Source organism: Tyto alba, unplaced genomic scaffold (genome assembly GCF_018691265.1).
Source record: "Tyto alba isolate M040663 unplaced genomic scaffold, T.alba_DEE_v4.0 Super-Scaffold_28, whole genome shotgun sequence".
NCBI classification, from domain to species: Eukaryota; Metazoa; Chordata; class Aves; order Strigiformes; family Tytonidae; genus Tyto; species Tyto alba.
The window spans coordinates 3600609-3621431 of record NW_024881302.1 but is presented as its reverse complement, the minus strand read 5'-3'; the positions used below and the strand labels follow the sequence as shown (position 1 = coordinate 3621431).

The 20823-nt window shown below is 43.1% G+C and overlaps 1 protein-coding gene across 5 annotated transcripts in view; it reads right to left on the bottom strand.

Annotated features, from left to right (window-relative positions):
- The window catches only part of TOM1L2 (target of myb1 like 2 membrane trafficking protein), a 58907-nt gene that overhangs the window by 12587 nt on the left and 25497 nt on the right, over positions 1 to 20823 (bottom strand). For 3 of the 5 annotated variants that reach the window (XM_033005902.2, XM_033005904.2, XM_033005906.2), the window contains exons 5-13: positions 18781 to 18915; positions 17636 to 17794; positions 16747 to 16863; positions 13936 to 14069; positions 11370 to 11418; positions 10159 to 10282; positions 8947 to 9064; positions 6934 to 7009; positions 3684 to 3749 (exon numbers count right to left, since the gene is read on the bottom strand). In XM_033005902.2, the coding sequence (XP_032861793.1) occupies positions 3684 to 3749; positions 6934 to 7009; positions 8947 to 9064; positions 10159 to 10282; positions 11370 to 11418; positions 13936 to 14069; positions 16747 to 16863; positions 17636 to 17794; positions 18781 to 18915 (978 nt within the window). The remainder of the gene's footprint in view (positions 1 to 3683; positions 3750 to 6933; positions 7010 to 8946; positions 9065 to 10158; positions 10283 to 11369; positions 11419 to 13935; positions 14070 to 16746; positions 16864 to 17635; positions 17795 to 18780; positions 18916 to 20823) is intronic. The other 2 variants (XM_033005905.2, XM_033005907.2) reach the window with 1 other exon arrangement.

The window sequence follows — 20823 nt, the reverse complement described above, 5'->3', positions numbered from 1 at the left end:
ATTCAGGTCTCTAGGTCAGCTCATTAATGTTCTTAACAAGGTTCATGCTAATTGTTGCTAGACTACCGTCTTGGGGTAGCTTAGTTAATTCCACTTCTTTCTAGATGCTTAACAAAGCTGACACCAATACTTGGTTAGCTGCTATTCACTCCCCTCTGTTAGCAACAGTAAAGAAAGGTCTGTCGTTCCTACAGCAGCAGCAGGAGAGCACTAGGATGCACACTAGCAGTCCAGCTTACTACTACAGTCTTACCATCTATTTAAAGCTGTTGTGATCTTGAAATAGCTGCCTGGTCGCAATATTAGAACACGTTTGACTTTAAATGTAGGGCTTGAATTAGCTACTTGATTACTTGTGTTTACACATCACAGAGATGGGGAAGGCAAGAGCTCAGGTGCAGTCTGTTCCCCAACAGCCTGTTGTGCCCGTACAACCTGCCAATTTGGATCTGATAGGCACGTCCAGATAGCAAAAGCCTTCCTTCACGTGGGGCATTGCACTGTCCTTGTAGAGGGCTTCATAAAATGCCATGGCTGGACGGGTAAAGAAACCCACGGGGTCTTCAGAACAAAGGAACCTGCTTGCCTTCAAGAGGGAGAGGGGTGAAGAAATGAGATCTTCACACGTTGATTTCTTAGTTTGTCCACAATTCAAGCACTTTAGTCTCCAAGAAGGTGACGTATTTCAACAGTCTCATGTTACCCAGGTCATTTCCACATCTTAGATCCTATCTCTCTGTTGAAGGCATACAGAGCGACATCCCACTTCGTTACTAATTAATAACATCTCAACAAAGGTTTCGTTTAATCTTTACATGCGTATCTTTACTACAGACAGGAATCCCCTCTCTGGCCAGGCATGCTGCTGGTGGTCAAGATGCAATGCTGAACGCTATTCCTAAAGCTTTCTGTGAATTCTGTCACTGTCCCAAGTGACAGCCGTCCTGACGTGGTGACTTATGCAACACCTGCTTCTCCCTTCGTAACAAACATCCATTTGGCACTCGAGTGGGGTGACAGATTATTCTAACAAATTAATATATTCATGCAAATCTCAATAGCTGCCTAAACTCATGAGAAGGGAACTGGAATTACCTGCACCAAAACGTGGTGGCCTTATGCTAAAGTCTGTGCCCAAGAGCTGCTGATGCAGATCCCTGTAGGACACCTGCATGGCCTCACTTGCAAAAACCCAAACCTTACACTGCAAACAGATCTGGTACCGGAACAGCTCAGCTAACATCCTTAAGTCATGTCTGAACCAGCAACAATTCCTGCAGATATCATTTTGTCTGCATTAGTTTTGTAGGCATAGCTGGAATGGATAAAGGTGTGGTTTGTGTCTCCACGGTCCTGGCATCACCTTGCCAGCAGAACTGAGCTGTAGATTAAGCTGAAACCGAAAACAACGCTGCCAAATTCACCGGGAGAGTGCACATGGAGGCCTGAACGAGCCTCCCCCTCCAAAGGTGTGCCGGTGAACCGGGATGCACAGAAATGGAGTGGGAAGAACTCAACCCTAAGCTTAACCGTACAGCACTTTGGAAAGAACAACAGCAGGTCATGGGGGATGCAAACACCTCTCTGGCAGGCGGAGAACACCCTTTCAGCGGTCTCAGTGTTGTACAGGCACAGGTAAGGGCAATGTCAGCTCACCCCTCTTTCCCCCTCATCTCAGCCATACAAGAAGTTACCAAAGAAGGTGCACATCAAGTTCATACCCAGGCTGCTAGTTATTCCACTGGTATTGCAAATGCTACAGTCATATTAATAAATATGGTTAAGAACTACAGCCAGTTAAGAGAGAAACGGAGTTAATGATTAGTTGAGTTTTATTTTAGGTATTTCTCTCTCATATTTAGCATACAAACAAGGTGACAGGCTTGTAAGAGCAGTGACTGGCTGGGCAGCCAGACCCCGTTCCCTCCCCAAATCCGTATGCCTCCATGAATGCTGCAGTATCCTTTTTCCAGACTGAATAACCACAAGCCAATGAACGAATATTGTGTTTGTTTTTTTAATAAAGCAGTGGTGTGAGTGGTGTGAACAGCAGGGGTGCCGATTTCATGCTTCCCTGCTCTTGTAAACAGTGGAAATGCAAAGGAGAGGAACTAACTCAATCACTGGATTATTCATTATGGATGAACATCTAACAGTGGCATAGCACATCTCTGGCTGCGACAGAGCCACCAAAAAGCAAAAGCCTCTGTGAACTACAGTCAGCGGTATCAGAGGCAAAGCAAGAGCTGCTCACTTTATGGCTTTTCCTCCTCATGTTACGAGCTGTGGGTCTCTGACAAGCACTGAAATGAAACTGGCTCCCAAGGATAGGTACCTACAGCTGCGCTTACCCACGCGTGCTGGCAGGCACAGAACTGCTTTTGGGTGTTTGCACAGGCAGGCACATACAACTGTATATATGCATGTGTCCAATCACTGTGCATGCGCCAGTCATTCAAATTTCTGACAAATTCACAAAACGGTCCTCAGAAATAACCTGGATTAGCCCTAAAGTTAGAAGAATAAATACAAAGTGTTTCACAGAGTTGCTGCAGTTTGATCTTGCACACTCTGGATTTTCCTCAACCTTAAACTCTCTGGGATGATCGCATGATCGTATGATTTTATGTTTCTCTTTTTAAGCACTGGGCAGCTTAGTCTGGGATGTTCAGGGCTCTCCCCGGAGTGAGGCATTCCTGCTTCACGGGCCTTCTGACGCCCAGCCCCACATGCTGCACTGCAAACGCAGCCCGGCCCAGAGGGGATCCTGCACTGCCCCTTTCTGAAAGCCGCTGCAGCCAGGACTGTCTCAGAAGGACTCTGTGTAGTTAGGTCACAATATTGGTACTAATCTCAAACACTTAAAGTGATGGATACTATATTGTTCAAAAATACAAAACTGGTCTTAGAACTTGGCTTTAAGGCACAGCTGAGGCTATTTTTTACCTATCTCTGACTTCCACACTTAAAGGAGACTTTTGAACTTCTCTCTGCAAGCATGTTAATGAAGGAGAACTTCAAACAAGGTCAAAATGTGCATAGATTCAGTGATCTTCAGAAGCTTGATTTTATCAGAGCTCTGGCATCACTTGACACAAAAATTAAATCCTTAAAGCCAGAAACACTATTGTACCTTTTGGAGTCAGAATCCTAATTCCAATGGGGCGGAATATGTCAATCTGGGTAGCAGTTCTCCCATTCCCTTCCTTTCATAAAGAACTATCCCTACATTACTCAATTCAATTAGTTATGATTCTACAACTTCTGTATGTTTATTCCACAAAGTAAAGCACTAGCAGAAGAGGCTGGCTTTACAGACACGTAGAAGGTGTCCTCTTTATGAACAAGATCCATGTGACTTGTGTTTATCTCTCGAAAAGTGGATACTGCATAAGTAAATCAAGACAGTATAAGGAACCAGTTGGATCCCCAGGCCTCTTCTGGAGGTGATGCAGGATCCTACAAATGATTCAGTTGGTTACAGGCCTTTGCGCTGTATAAACCAGAAATCAGCAAATCTTTCCCTTTGCCCCAGGTAGTGATGTAGGTGGGAAATGAACTCCTTGTACTGTCTGATTTCAAGTGGTTCAGTAGGACAGGACAAGAGGTGAATGGAGGATGGTTATTCTAGGTAAAGGGACTGGGGTGGGCAGTAGGAACCGCTTCACTGGTGAAATCCTCACCATTCCTTGTGTAATTAGCCACTTGTCTATAGGCTCCATGTCTGAGTTCCCACCTTTACCTCTCCTCTGTGTTGAGAACAGAAAAGTCCATAAAGAGAGAAACCACAGCAACAACCCGTGATAAAGTAATATAACAGCAGCAAGTTAAAAATCTTCACGTACACATGCACACACACAGAGAGCTGCCTATGGTAGCTTCTGGCAGCAGCTGCATCCCCCTCTGCTGCCTGTCAGATCTGTCCATGGAGGGACAGATCTCCCCCTGACCTCTGCACTTCCTACAGTCAGTTCACAGAATTTTAGCACTTCCTCCATGCTGATACTAAAAAAATAAAAAAAAAAATAAACAATCACTGACTAATAGTGAGGCTGATGTTTGTCATCTTCTTAGAAGGAGAAAAAGTGTAGGCCATACAACCTACTAAAATCAGTCAGACTTTACTGGAAACACTAATATTATGCACTGTGGAGTTTCCCTTGTCTATGAAGCTGTGAGTTGCAACACACCCTGCTTACCTCCTTGATTTCAGCAGCCATACTCCGTGCCAAACTCTAACAGTACAACAGCTCTACTGATGGTGCTGAGCAGGAGGGTAAATAATGGCAGTTTGCTGCAGCGTTCTGGCAATCTTTCAAACTGCCCCTCTCGAAGAGCAGCAGAGGTTAAAAGGACCACTGATGCATCCAGTTCCTCTGCGTAGGTTGCAGACTGCATGGCACAGCAACATCAAGATTCTCAAGATGGCTTCTTGTCCTTCAGCAACTCATCCCTGCGCCAGGGCCCAGATGCAAAATCATCTGTAGCTCTGGAGGGGCTTGCTCAGGACCGGCGGAGCACAGCGGTTCCAGCCCACCGGCCTTGCCAGAACTGGGCTAGCTCAGCAAAGAGCCACTGGTGTGTTGATGTACTTCCATCCAGATACCTTTATACGTGGAGTATCTCTCCTATCCTCATTACTACAGATAATGGAGAATCAGTTGTAATCTTTTATGTCTCATTTCAGCACTTATGCTGAGAAAATAAAAGGGGGAAATCACTCCAACTTCATCTACTATCTGTGTAACACTAGAGAATTGTTTCTTGGACACCTCTCCTCCCAGTTGTGATCACGCAACAACTCTGTGGCAACAAAAGCAATTCCCAACATGGAAAAGCAATATTAAGAAAACAGTGTATTTTTAGCTCATCTTGTTTCCAGCTGCTAAATCATATTAAAAGACAGCTAATGCCACGTGATCAGCCATCTCTCTACAGACCATTCTGAGAATGACTACATTAGAAACGTCGGATGTTGCTGAATTTTACCACTGGACAACTGTGCTGGAACAAGACATGTGTGAAGAATGTGTTGCGAAGCTTTTGGCTCCTCCCTAGAGCTGTTCTTAAATTAGCTCTCTAACCAAATTAACGCATGTCTTTCATTTACTGAGCACTGCCAGTTTTTTGCTACACTTGCTGGGGCTGGTAACTTTAGAAGAGTTTCATTTGTATTTCCTTTAAGAAGAGACACCCAGAAGCCTCACAACACTTGACAAAAAGTACTGTTTACCACTTACTGAAAGATTGCATTTCAAAACAAGCTCTTCTGATTACACCATACAGTCATCAGGACCTTTGAAAGGAGGCTGAAAGTCTCTACAACATCTCAGAGCCCAAAGTTCCACAACCCATAAAGCATTTGCCCCAAAAAACTTTGACCGTCAGATTAGTTTAGACACAGCCCTTTGAACTGACAACACTTCAGGCAGAGCAGCAGCTAAGCTGGTGTGAATGACAGGTCGAATTGGTGCCTCAAGCAGAATTGGCTGAGAACAAAAGTGTTAATAAATAAGGACATGACCCCATGGCCACTGGGGGAATACAGCCCCCTTGACCAGTAGTGAAATGCAAGCCCCTTGCATTTGGTTAGGCAGGAACAAAGAGCAGAATCTCAAATCCTTTCTCGGGTCCTGCCAATAACACAGCTCAGTGATACTGGGGCTTGGGTTGCCACACTGGCTTCAGGAATTCCTCTCACCTCCCTTAATATACTTCCACCCCTGCCTCCCTGTGCTTCTCCCTCTTCCCTCAGTACTGCTGGCATGAGTTTTCATGGGGCTGAGCTTGAAAATGGTCACAGGGCTGACCTGGGTTATAAATTACCCTTTTTTTGCAGGAGGACAGGGACAGGAACAAGCAGATAGATTTGTGGGGCAGGGGGGTGCTCCATAAGGAATCACTGCTGAAACCCTGCTACCACCGAACTATGGCCTAGGCAGGCAGGCAGCTGTGATCTGACCCCAGCTGGCTCCCAACACAAATTCTCCCTGGCTCAGCACAAGCTGCCAGGCATGCCAGCTGCCCTGAGCACTCCCATTTCAACTTATGAAAGAACCAGGGCGGGATCAGCCAAGGCATGGGGAGGCAATTCTCCATGGAGGGAGGTGTGTGTGTGCTGCACTGGCTCTCCCAAGCTACACTGGCTCTGCCGTGCTCTCTAGTGGTCAGCACAGACCAAAATTAGACCAGGAAAAGGCTCTGAACTTGCTCCATCATCCAAAAAACACAGCTGAGTACAAAAGAGCACCATAGTTTTAAAAAGCGGAGTGGTAGAAAGGGGTTGAGGGACCATCTGAAAGCTCTTTTCACTTCTGCCTTCACCCAGGTACGCAGACAAAGCTGGCCAAGCTCACTCTCTCAAACACGTTTGTAGCATCAGCTGCTGTGAGGTGACAGTGCATGGGCCTCTTCTGCCCACACAAGATAGCAGGAGCCTGCCCTGGGACAGACAGAACAGACTGCTTGCAGGAGCAGTTATGGCAAAGCACGAGAAGCATTAAAAGTCTACGTAATTTCTCTCCCTGTAACTTGCTCATGTATCTATGCACCTAGAGCAAAGTCTGGTAGATTAAGATGGCATCGACTTTCATAAGCAAAACCAAACCAATGCACACCAGTGTTGACAAGACATCCCCCACTTATTCTTTTCAGCAGTGATTCCAGTCAAAGAGCTGGACACCCCCCCGGCAAGCTGCAAGAACACAGGAGAATTTACCCACTATGATTTTGAAGTCTTTTAGGCTGGTGTGCTAAGTAGCAGCTCCTTAGAGATCATTACTGAGCAAGTACTTGCTCCTAGATATCAATTTCAAAATAGCCAGTGCTAGCATGTTGCTGGAATACAGAATGAGAAGTCTCAGTCAAAGCAGCTGCCTACGGCTTGGATTCCACTCACGGCTTCAGATAACAAAACGCAGAGCAACGACCTACCCCTCCTGTGTTGTGTTTTCGAACATCCAGGGCAGATGCTAGTCCTTTGACCGCCTGTGGATCCTCATATGTCACGCTGAAAGAAAGGAACAAACCACAGAACTAGAAGGAAGTCCAGCAGTCACCTATGCAGAACATACTTGCTGCTCTGATTTACTCCCCTGGAAATCAGGAAGCACATTCTCTTTCTTAACAAGACTTCAAGTGTACTAAGTGCATTCCAAGAAGAGGAGTGTGCTCTGTATAAAGACCATCCACCAATTGCAGTAAGCACATTGAAGCAAAAAGAGTAAGACTGGTATTATGAAAGGTAGACAAATAGGTGACAAGGCACCATAAGCGTGTCCAAGAACTAGCAGGGGATGACAAAGAGAGGCCTGATTACAGGTTACATTTTGCAAAGCTCTGAAAACAACATTTGGAAGCCTGACCTTGATGCCTGCATGGGGGGAAGGCAGAGGGAGACTCAAAGGCAGGTGAAACATAAGCAACTGCAGCAAAGCATACAAAGAAATGCACTATTTACCGAGGTTGGATTTTTAAAAAGCTTCTCAAAGCGCGATGCAAAACGGACGTGTAGCAGTCAGGTGACAGGGGCAATAGCACCATTTCGCAGAGCACAGGGGTGAACCACGAGCTGAAGCAGACGCCAACCCCTGCCCATAAATCAGCCCCTGGGAGGAACCGCATGTCTGAGCGGGAGGAGCGCTTTCTCCTCCAGTGTGCTGGTTTCTCCCAAGCTCCCAGCGCGGCACCCACGGGCTCTCACCTACACCCCACAGCAAGTCACACTCACATCTGTACTGCCTCACTGCTGCTCCATTTATACAGCGTACAATCCAAGGAAGATATAGCAATCCTCCCTTGTGAAATCACAGACTGCTCTGTGCTCCTTGTTCCATTAGCTTGCAGAAGGAGACAGAGGTGCAGTGTGGGAAGACTAGTTTCGTGCTTCATTTAGCACAAGAGACAGAGGGACCTCCATTAGATCTCTCTGCAATGCATCTCCATTCTGACTATACATTAGGGCTCTCGGTCTGAAATCTCCAGTGGTAACGTACGCCTCTACAGCAGAGCACGTCTTCTCAACGCTGATACTACAGCTGAGGCAGTGCCAACAGCTGTATTGATAACTGCAAATAGAAGATTCTAATAAATATGCTGGCTCACATTTTCGAGAGATGGTAAATTTTTGATAATCTGCTAAGGTCTGAGCTAAACTATTTAACAACATTTCTTAGTTTGAGACAAGATATTGATGATGTTCTGACTACTGGTAGCCACTACATCCTCTAGAATCTGAAACCAGGAGGAGGCAAGAAATAATACATGAAAGAAAAATACCCGAGTGTGTCTTTTCCTGAATTTCACCTGACAGGGATTAAAGGATTTCTTAATAAGTGCATAGATTTATTTCACATTAAAATAATTTGACCTGTTAGATGCCCTTGAAAGTGCCAGAACTGCAGCTCTAGAGATGCAAGCCCTATAAACAAATTAGAGGTAGTATGGCAGCCAGGCAAGCTACACTGCCTTGACAGACTGTGAGAGTCTGACTGCTGGGCCAAAGGGAGAGTTTAACTGGTTGGTAATTCTGTTTCCAAGCCCTTGATGACAGTAATTCAGTCACCAAAGTATATCCATGACCTTCAGGTGAAGGACCCTTATGCTCCTGTATCTCAAGCACTGGCTGGGTAGGATGGGATGACAAGCCTTTACGAGAGGAAGCATCTGCAGAAGTAAAGGCAAGTTCATTTCTAACTTTCCAGTGAGTTCATTAATTCAGACAGTCAAATAACATTAGTCAGCCAGTCTGCTCTGCCCAGCAGCAGGACCTTCGCCACTTGCTCACAGTAACAGTGACCAACAGGATAAGGACTGGATTAAAAGCACAAAAACATACACCAAAACTACTTTTTTAGTCTGGAATGAAGTCAAGAAGTTTCAGATTTATGCCCCTAGAAAACAGCAACGCTGTGACTCAAACAGCACTAAAGACAAACTTCCACATACTTCTTTCGCTGCTCAGCCAAGGAACTGCCTCTTGTCTGTGCAAACATGTCGAAGTCGTCACGAGGATTACAGTGCTGTAGAGAGCTGAGTGTGCCACTGACGCTGTTTGTACCCAAGTCTGCAACCAGAGGCAAAAAAAGCAAACCAATGAAATAGCAAACCATATGCAAGCACCACTGCCATGACTATGTAGGTTACAGAGGGAGTTTTTAACAATACAGGACAGCTACAGATACCATCTAGTTAACAGTTGCAGGGCTGAGCACAGTTCTGTCCAGAAGAGGCTGGAGGCTGCTATCCATGCATTCCTTAAAAGACAAATGTAGAGACTGACTTTTCCTCCTGGAAGCACCACACCGTAAGTACTCCTCACCGAGAAGCCAGCTTTTGGGAATTGGTGTGCACCTGCTGCCCACCTCATCCTGAGGTATTTACTATTCACTAACATGGTCCAAAATTTTGGGCATGGATACTAGTCTTCTCCACAATGTAGTCTCTCAGCTATTGACTGTGAAACCAAGTTTCAGATCAAGTGATATGATACTGGCGCAGTGCTGAAAGAGGTGGAGAACCTTCAGTTCAATCAAGTGATCCTATCAAGCAATCTTTGGTTTGATTTAATGTAAAACACCTAACGCTTTCATAAAATCTTTCACCCAAAGATTTCAAATATTACCTGTAGAAGGGGAATCTAGAACATTCACCAGACTGATTTCATGAAGAGCTATACCGAAGCAGAAACAAAAGTAGTAGTACAAGTTTTACCATGAACAAGAAGCTGCACCCCTTCCTTCGGTCTCCCCTTTATTTAATAAACCCCTCTCTTTGTGCCAGGCTGCTTCCCAATTACAGATCACTACAGTGCAGGGGAAATCCCTCCTAACCCTGCGAGCCACATACCCAAACTTTCCAAAGGCTATATGGCAACATCTATCAGGTAGTGGAGAGCCAAAGAGAACAGAAACTCCCTGACCCACAAGTGAAAAATGGTTCCTCGTAAATCCCAACAGCCCAATGCAATAAGGGCTTGTACTGTGTGCTCGGGTTGGTTACAGGGACCTCAGCAACTGCTCAGACTTGCTCCCACAATCACACATCTGGATTGCCTAGCAGCACCTGCATGCTGTCCAAGACCCACAGACTGGTTAGGCTTGAAAAAGCCCATGCATTGCAGCCTCATGTTCATCAGCACCTTTTAGATCAGGTACTCACCAAGCCCTGCAAGCTGGGAGGAAAGTGAAGATGGGGGTGCTGAGTTGCCAACCATTGGGCTCACTACAGCTGGAGAGCCAGGACCCAAATCTATTAAGTTATCTTCTGTCACCTCATTCAGTACCTGTTGGGACACAAGAAAAACAGCAAGTTACACATGCCAGAGACTTCTTGCAGTGCAACATTAAACACTAAAAAATAATGGGCGCTTCCTTAAAAGATCTCTCTTGCATACTACCAAACAGACCAGCCTCTTGGTTATGAGTCCAGAATAAAAAGGGTCAGCCAACAAAAAAACCTCAGTTTGATTGCTCAGCACAGCAGGAAACTCTCCCGGAGGTCATCTACATCTCTTCAGATTTAGCTGATGTATTCTCCAACTCTTTTAGGACCAGACCAACATCATATCCGAGTCAAACAGGATTTGCTACCATCTTCCACATTACGTATAAACTACTTTCAGAAACAAAAAATCTGTGTTATAACTACAGTTACAAAGGAGAGCCTGTGCTGAAGTTTGCATCACACTGCAGTAGAAGTGGCAATCAAACAGGCAAAGTAAATAGAGGAAATGGTTAGAGGAATGCAGAATAGATAGTGTAATAGTGACACATATGAATTCATCATGAACTCGGATCTTGAACACTATAAACCAACTATAAAATAGTTTTAATTGAAAGAATAATTAGAACTGTAACTCTTCAGCTTGGAAAGGGGCTGCTGAAAAAGTTGATGAGAGAAATTCCTAAAATTATGAGCAGCATGAAGAAATTAACCTGAACAGTGGTATTATAGGACACAGTGAATAAGAATTAAGTGGAGCAAATAAAAATCATTAAGTGACTTATCAAATGTAAACAAAATATTTATTATATATAGATACCCACATAAATATGTAAAAATGTGTAGTGAAACTGGAACTCACTGCTTAAGGACATTGCGAATGCCTAAAGTCCACATGGACTCAAAAGCAACCAAAAAAGTTAAGAGAGGAAAGAAAATCCATCAAGATGTAAACACAGAGACATTTTAGCGTAGTGTCTTCCTGAGCTAAAAGTTGTTACTTGCGGTTTGCCACATTCTTATGCTATCTGCTGTTGGCTACTACAGGCAGGACACCAGGCTGGACAGGTAAAAGATCTGATACTAGTGATATTAGTACTGCTAATATGGTGTGGCTGCAGATACAGTAAGTGGAGTTAGGTACTTACTCCATTGCTGGCGTTTTGTGTTGAACGTCCCGATCTATATCGTTCAAATCTGTTTAGAAAAATAAAAAAAACAAAAAAAAAAGAACATGGACTATCAAAGCCACCAATAAGGAATGAAAACCACGAGCTTATAACAAAGCCATGATATGCTTGACACTGAACTTAGTTTTCAGTGGTTCAAGAGGGAAGCCTGAAAGCTTTAACTCCAAGACAGGACAAAGGGAGGATAGTTGCAGAAGTTGCATTCCGGGCAAATGTGGATAGTAAATTGACTAATCTGATCTTGCAGCACACAGATGTCTGAAAAAGACTGTAGGATTTGTCTTTGGGGTTGGTTGGTTGGTTTGGTTTTTTGTTTTGTTTTTTTTTTTTTTTTTTCCATTAAGTGCTTCATGATAGACTGTTCTGTTAGCCAAGGGACAGGAGGAATTGCAGCAAGATTGATGCTCCCAGCTAAATAAGCTGAGCACCGCAGCAAGTCTTACTCCCACTTAACAGCTCCCTCTTGCTGCAATACATGTAAATTAGAAGCCATATACATGCTAGCACAGCCCTACCCAGCCAGCACATGTCAAGAGAAACAATGATAAGCAGATTCATTTCTTAAAACATTCTGGGTCAGCTCAGAGATCATCAGAGCCTGTGTTCAAATAGTTTGGTACTTTCCAAGAATGAAAAGTAATGATGTTGGATAAAAATCCTCATACTTCTTATGGGAAGAAGTCTGGCTAGTCAAGATATGGTCTGTTCTCTACTCCTTCCCCAACCAGCCATGCATCTGGGGCTGTAAACCTAAAGCCAGCTTTCATGAACTCAAAAAAGCAGAGGGAACTACCTCCTCCCAAGGCCTGTCTGCGGCCAGTCTGATCTCCTTCCTTACCAGGAAAAACACCGTGATTTTTCTGAGGTTAGAATTTTTCCTCATTTAAAAGTAGTTCCACACATAATCTCTCTTTTCAGTAAAAAACCCATAATATTCATATAATTCTGTGGGTTTTCTCCCAGATGGACCAAATATAACAGGGAATCTCAAGCAAAATAAAATGTTTTCTTAATGTAACAGAGGAAAATGCAGATTTAAAAGGCAGCAAAAACAAATTCAGGCCCAAATTTCAATTTTTGGAAACTGTGGGTGTCTACTATTACTGGAAATCCAGCTCCCCTTGCTGGAAACCTGAGAAACCTCCCACCTCATATTTCTCACCAAAAGGCTTATGAACCACACGTTCGTTTACATCCAAAGCTTCACAGTGAAGGCCAGAACTTCTGCTTGAGTCACTGACAGAGCTCAATACCATTACTAGAAATCAGTGTGATGAATGTTAAGCTTTTGGAATAGTAGAGGAGGAACTGGAATTTATTGAAATGCTCAGACCAGTGCAGCTATTCTAGCACAAATAGCTTGCTAACCACTCAGCTCACCTTTCAGGGTATAATGACTACAAATACATTAGCCCCGGTCAGCAAAGTCACAGATGGAGGAAAATAGACAAAACATTAAGGGTGACCAGACTAAAGCTTAGTGACAGTTACACTCTGCCACTTGAAGAATCATGCTCATGCATGAAACACATACCATTTCACATAAAAAGCCAGCATTTGTTTCAAAGTTTGCCCCAATCTCCTCTGAATGACTAAATCAAAGACGAAATCGAGGCCACTGAGTCTTCCTACCAGCCTTTACTGTGACAGCACAGATTCACAGATCTAGAGTCTAATTTATTTTTAAAGGCTTGAGAAACAAAGCCCTGTGCTAAGAGCAAGGAACAAAGGGTACTCTTTAGTGCCTCACTCCCCAGGCCTGTCATTAAGGGGAAGATTAAACTTTCCCAAGACTGCTGTATCACGTGTCACCTACTGCAGCAGATGTGGCTGACAGCGCCTTTGTCTCACATGTCGAAAGTCCTCTGACCCAAGTCCCGCCCCTGGGGATGATTCCCGCAGACCAACTCTTCAAAACCTCAGCTCTGTGCAAGACAGGCTTTTGTCAAGATTTTAAGTGTTACTTAAAAACAAAACCCCTACATTCATGAAGGTTACGCCCACCTCAGGCAGCTCCCCTCGCACCAGTACTGGAACTAGAAAGCTCAGAGATCAGAAGACAGAGAGAGCTCATGGGAGCCTCCCTAAGCCAGAAAGCAACACAAGCATTTGTGCAGATCCTAAAGTAGCAAGTGGAGCTAGCTGTGGTTGTGCTATTTTTGGTCCCAAGTCACTACATCTGTACAGCACTGCACAACAGGGACTCGCAGATTCAAGACTCTGCTAATTCAGAGAGTTTTGCATAAGGTTGCCCTGCATTTTACAGATATGTCCCACAAAAATTCAATGGCTAAGACAAAAAAAAAAAAACAACCAAACATGGTATTAAAGGAAACAACTGAGACAGTAATGTTACCATAAAAGACCATAAAAAGACTTAGTAAATACTTTCTGTGATTTGGTTCTCTGCATTTTGTTACATTGAACCATTGGCCCAGATGGCCAACTCTTGTCAACTGACCTATTTTACACCTAAGTGAAAACCGAGAACGAATGTAAATAGTTGATGGCAAAGGTGCCCCACCTTTCGTATCGGAGGAAGACATTATTTAAATCATCATTCACATGCAGCAGTTCCTCTGTGACTTCTTCATTGGACACTCGTGAGATAAGCTCCACAATTCTCTGCTGCATAGCTCTACAGGTTCGGTTCAGCTCCTAGGAGGAATGCATTGTGCACACACATTCTGATAAGCAGCTAGCAATAAGTAGATTTAGTTGAGTGCTGTTCACAGCCAAACATATCCCCCAGCTGAGAAACACTAAGACAAGTCTATCTTTGCATGATTAAATGTCACCCAAAAGCACATCTAATCAAACATGCCCTTCATGAGACGATAGCATAAAACCTTGAGAGCCTATTTACAATTCAACATCCTGACTCTTCTTTAACTCTGAGCACTTCAGAAAATAAATATCTGTATTTTGGTGATCTGTTTTAAGAATAAAACATGTTAATACAACAGTTTTCCGTAAGAGAGCTTTCAAGGAAAATTCAATCTGCTCTTTTTGGCAGTATCATCCTCAAAAACTAAAAGATGCACACGGTGGAACAAGTGGGGAAAAAAACTTCACCAGGGCTACCACAATTAGTTAAGTGACTGTTGGGAAGAGAAGTGTTGGGGACACAGAACTTACCAACTACTGAGAACATGAGGGTGAACACAAAACAAGAAGCAGGAGCGTGAAAAGATGAGCACTCCGCACACACTTCAGTACTGAACTATACACAGAAACATTCCCTTCAGCTGAGCAAGTCAACAGATGAGAGACTGCAAAAAGGCAGTAAGGAGTTTCAGAAGAAAATTTTAAAGAATATAGAGTATGGGCATTTATTTTAGAAGTCTCTCATGCCAAGAAATCTAGATTTGAGTTTGCCTAAACCAGGAGTTCTCATTCTGCCAGGACAACTCTTCCACCACCGATTACTTAGCAGAATTCTTTACTCCTGAAAGGCCTCAAGACCAAAGGTCAAAACTAGTCTGTTGAGGAGGAACTACAAGAAGAAATGTGACATATGGCATGGCGCCACTGATTAGGCTCACGGTTTTACTTCAATAAGCACTGACATTTCAACTAAAGCATGTCCCTCTGTCATCTTCTACCCCCCCACCCCAGCTCCACTTCACAGCAAAAATTCAGCACTAAACAAGGATGACTTGTTGGTACACAACCTCCGGGATGAAAGCAAAAATGTGTTTGTTTTCCTTGCTTGGTCTGACATCCTAAGCTCTGGATAAATTTCACCTAGTGCAATCCAGCTGCCTTAACAGCTTGAGGAATGTGTTCTCCAATGTCAGTTTTGATCCCATCACTTTGGAAGCAGATTGTGACATTTCAGAGGTTTGTTTGCTGCCTTTCTGAGAGGGCTGACAGTACCTATCTATTCTGCTCAGAGCTGGCTCTCTAGCAAGCTGTTTACACTTGATTGTTGGAGAAAATGTCAGGAATTATTTAAGGAGGAAGGCTATATAAACCTCAAAGCAAGGAGACCTTGCATCCAGCACCAGCTCGCAGCTTTCAAAAGACTAACCATCCTTTGTGATCAAAACCGGGTTCTCCCCAGCTCTGTGATGCAGATTTAGAATGCATCAGTCAAAGAAGGGAACCAATTGGAATAAAGAATTGCTGTCACTCCATTTTATGATCAAGTTCTTTCACCTTAAAGATAGGCTGTAAGGTTACACTATCAAGATGTTAGTAGTTGTTTCTGAATGTAAGCAAACTGATCCACACTGTTTTGGTCTGTTGTGGTTTCCTGGAAGCTTCTTTTGTTTTGAGCAATCCGACCCAAATGGGCAGTAACTGAAAGGCTCTTTATTGCAAAGCCTCTCATCAGCTGCCATGATGGCTCCAAGACAAGCACACAATACCACTGCATGGGAGAGACCAGTTTTTGGATGGATTTCAAACTCTGGTGTATCACAGAGAGCAATTCCCTGCCTTCCTCCAAATGTACTGCTGTGAGAACCCATCCTCCCTGCTGGAGGATCAAAACAGAAGCCTATTTCTGAAGCTATGGAAAAGCAAATACCATGTTAAGGGCAGCAGCTGGAATGCTAGATCACAGTATTCCTCATCCGTGTTGCATGTGGTACTGTATTACCTCCCTCAGCCAAAAGGCCACCCTGCTACCACTGGCCTAGAGAAAGATGAAGCCTGAGACATGAGCTCAACTTACACCGTTTTCACTCTTGAGATAATAAATGCTGCACTGGATTGAGACCTCCTAGCAAAGAAATCCCTTCTGATTACCCAGTCTAACCTTCTGGACAGCATGAAACTTCACCTGAGTGCCTGCCTTAAGACATTACCTGGAGGAGAAGCTAAAGCATAACTTCTGGAAAGACAATTAGTTCATATATAAGTTTTCAAGGGGCAGAGAATCCACAGACCCTTGGCAATATGTAGTCCAGCTGGAAACACGGAGTGTTTTTTTTCCTGTATAGTGACCAGGAATGCTTTGACACTGTATGAGTGACGACAGAGGATGTAAAAGAAGCAGAAATGCTCTGGGCTTACAAAGGCTATGGCAATTCTAAGTTGCTTTGTGGTAAAGGAGACCTTATATTCAACACCAGGACAAACTTCTAGCCACACGGAGAAGCAAACACTGGAACAAATTTCAAGTGAAGTTAGGAAATCCTTGTCACTGGAAGCTTTAACAAATGAAGAACATCAGGTGATGAGACTAACCAGGGTCAAGCACAGCCCACATTCATTATGTAAAACCAAGCAAACCAAAGCAGTGAACTACAACCACCTACACCACCACACCCTCCCAAGAAACTCAAGCACAAAAAGGATTAGAATCAATTTTCTAGGAGACTGTTACCTGGAGTAACTCAAGGTCTGAGGAATCCTCTTGTCCAGGTACCATTTCTGTCAGCATTTCAGACATCACTTTTGTATTCCCACGAACAATATCTAGTTCACTGCGCAGCCGGGCAATCTACATTGGGGTAAAAATACAGCAAAATACAGCACGGTCTTTTTGTTTAAGCAGATCATTTTCAGCAACTGACTTTGTGATATGTCTGGTTCTGTCTGACTTGATATCTAAGGCTCCAGACATTCTACCAGGGGAAAAACTAAAAAAGTAAAGATAAAAAGTTTACCCAGAAGAGAATTTTAGAAAACCAACAGAAAAGGGAAAAAACTTTGTAGAACCACTCACTATTATCACAAACCCAGATGCACCATGTTCGTATGGAAGGGAAGCAATTGAAAACAGCAGCTAAAACCAGACCTTGGCTGCAGTACACCTTGCATACCTCACTCAAATATGGGGAAAGATGTACAACTATCGAGCAGGATCTTCAGCTCTGAAGTTACTATTTTTGCAGAGAGAAAAGAAGATCCTGTATTAGGGTATCTGTAAGGGTCTTATGGATGCAGACCTAACTCCCTGCTAGAAAGACTTCTGGCATCTGCAAGACATTCTGGGCCTTTAAAGGAGGGAGCCTAATGGGAATAATTGCTAACCTACTGCACAACCGCTGAGTGGACTGGCATAACAGATTGTGAGGTTTCGTAACTGCTGTCATTAGGAGGCCATACAAATCTAAAGCCTGGTTTTTACAGTATAATAGGAGGAAAGATTACTAAGTAGTACCAGACCTAGGAGGCAAAGTCAAGAGTTAAAATGAAAAGTTCCTCTGTAAATTGGTTTCTAATTTGATCTGCTGAAAGAGTCTCATTCAAAATAATCATCATCCCAATACCTGTTCAGAATTAGCAGTGATGGGACCAGTCACATTCAGAGCTGGGGCCTGAGGAGCAGAATATGCCGTTGGAGAAGATGAAGAATAAGAACTGGTGCTCATCCTTTGCTGAGACTGTGAATTGTGCATATTTGCTGCAGGATCAACTTCAGGAACACTCTGCCACATCAGAAAGACACAAGTTCAAAAGCTGAATTGTGACAGCACTTGCTTCGTCAGCAGCCTCAGGCCAAATACGTTCAAATATAGAACATAATTGCACCTTGTGGAAAAGGTCAGTGTAGTTACGAGAACAGACTGGCAGGTCAGCCCATAAACAGACAGCTACAACAAAAATGCATGCCCATATCTTTTGACCCAACCCACACGCATTTAAGTCAATTTACCTTTACAAGAAAAGTAAGAAGCAAAATAAAAACATGAGCCAAAGATAAGTAATCATAAATTATTTTAAACTAGGAGTTAAGTTGCAGGCTTACAAAAAATGATGTGATACATAGATACTGAATTTAGGTAATCTTGACACAAGAACTGTAATCTTTCAGTCCTTGATCACTTGCATTTACCACTTCAAAGATTCATTAACTTCAGTTTTCAGAGTGAATAATCAGAACACCTGTGACCGTTAAGTTACTTCCTAGCCACAGATCTGTCACCTTTCCAGACCTAACTTTTTAGAGGCGTAAAGATCTCACGTTACCATGGGATCAGTGAAAGATTCAGACTCTGGATACACTTAAAAGACAGGCAGGCCTTCGTTCAGTGTTATCACTAACAGAAACAACCATACTTTTGAGCAAAAGGAGTAAATCTCAATCATATATCCTGCTGGACTCTCTTTGAACAAATTAGTTGTGTTTGCCTGGTGGTTTTGTGGTACAAGACAAGTGTACAAACCTCCTCCAAACTCTTTTCTCTTCTCAGATTGATGTTTGACTCTAGGGAGGAGATACCATTAGCTTATCAGCCTGTCAAATGCAGCTGCATTATGTTTCTCCTGTACACCATTACACTATTAAAAAATGTCCTTCCGAGAATGAAAAAATGAGCCAAATTCAGAGAAACGGGAGGGGAAAGAAGAGTAGTTATCCAGCTATTTAGGAATCTTGGGAAAATACCCCTGGAATTGCAATGCTGCAGCTTACCCTCTGTGGTGTGTGTATTGGAGAGAGAGCATCAAGGTCTGCCATGGGAAACTCTATGCCTTTCCTCTTGAGTTCTTCATAGGTATGCACTACTCCAGTTAAATCGGGACTGCTTCGAAAGGCATCAGCCCAAGCCTGGAAAACATGAGGGATTATCCATAAACCTTCCAAACAAAGTTCCAGCTCCACCCTGACATCAGATTCTGACTACAAAAGCTTTCATGTATTTCAGCTTCAAAGGGAAGCAACAGTCATTAGACCTGGTCTAAAAGATCCTGCAAATACTGTTAAGACAGTCACATACACATTTTATTCACATATAAAACAGATAGGAACCCAGTGCACAGTAGCTTCATCTAGCCCCTGACATCAGAATCTGTAAATGCAAATGAAAGCATCTTCCAATCTCCCCTACTTAGTGGTGATTGCATGCTGAGGTTTCTTGCATATTCTTGCCAGTGACCCACCAGAAAGAGTCTGTGTGAAAGATTAAATTGATCTATGCAAAATTCATAAAATCATACAATAATCTTAGGTGATCTCAATTTACTTTGTGAAACATCCTCATTTGTTGCCAATGAAAAAACACAGCTGTCAAATTTTCTTCAGTATTTTATTTGGACCAAACTTAAATAAAAAAGGTAGTTTCTGAGGCTCTTATATTGCAAAACATGCAGTCCCATGAGCAGCAAAACTAATGAAGCCTGCGTTCTCACAGAGCATATCCAACATTCAGACACCCCGGTGTGTCAGAAAGAACAAATTTAAAGGGAGAATTTCCCACAGCCAGGAAAATTCCTTATCTCTCCCGCATGAATTCTCTGGTTTCTAAGAAGACTTAATTCACATCTGAGCTTTTCCTTCAGTGGGAGTAACAAGTGCTTCTCTTTGCTGGCCAGTCTCTTGTACTTATGAAGCTGCTCAGAGAATAGTATCTTGAAAGACTCTACCCGCTTTCAATTTTGCTGGAAATTAGCCAAGTATTAAAAATTTAGAGGAAGGAAAAATTGAAATATTATGACTCAATTAAAAATGAAGCATTCCACAAACCCCCACATATGTGAGGTAGAGTATCAGTGCACTGGATCTAGAACTACTGCGAGACATGTGTGTGGGCTCTGAACTGAATTCATTTAGTCATCACTTTTACACTAGTTCTTTGACTATTTTTACTTTAAAAGCTGTTTTTAACCACTTTTTATAACTGAAAGGTGAGAAATAGAAGATAGCAAAGCAAGATAAGAAATAATATTAATATTAAAGTTACATTCCTATTCTGTTCAATTCTAAGAAAGATCATTTCCTACCCTACGTGCCCAGGAAATAATCCATTAACAGTTGCAAGCTAACAATTCTGGGTTTGCTTCTCAGCTTTGCTGAGAGTAAATTAACTGCATCAACCATTCTGATGCAGTACAAGTCCAAACAGCATTATTTGAGCCGGAGAAAACATCTCTGACTGCAAAGAGCTGTTCTGCTTCCTTGGAACTGACCTTTCAAACCCTCCCCGATTCTGACAGAGGTATTGACCATACAAGTAACTCTACCCTTGCACTTTCTCTGCATTTTCAATTTACATAAGAAGCCATCTGAATGATGCTTCTACATAATGGCATTCCCCACTTCAACTCTATTTGCAAGTAACAGTGAAAAATGTCAGGCAAGGGATGCTTTATTTAATAATCACTCACTTAGTGGCAAACGTATGCTGCATTGCTGCCCCCAACTTTTAATGATGTACTAATGCATCCTCTCTTTCACTGGCTTCCTATAGATTTTTTTGTAGGCACTAATGACAGTGAATTCACTTCATTTGCACTCTACCTTTTTAATATATTCTCTCTTCTGCAGCTCTCCTGGAGAAAGGAGACACTTTCATTTGTATTCTTCTGCCTGGGCTGGCAGCATTACCTACATTAGTGCGTCTCTCAGAGGTCACAAGCAGGACTGGGCGCTATTGTCCTAAGTGCTGTCTACACACATTGTAAGACAATCCCTGTCCTAGGCAGCTTACAATTCAACTAGGCAAAAGTAATATTAGCT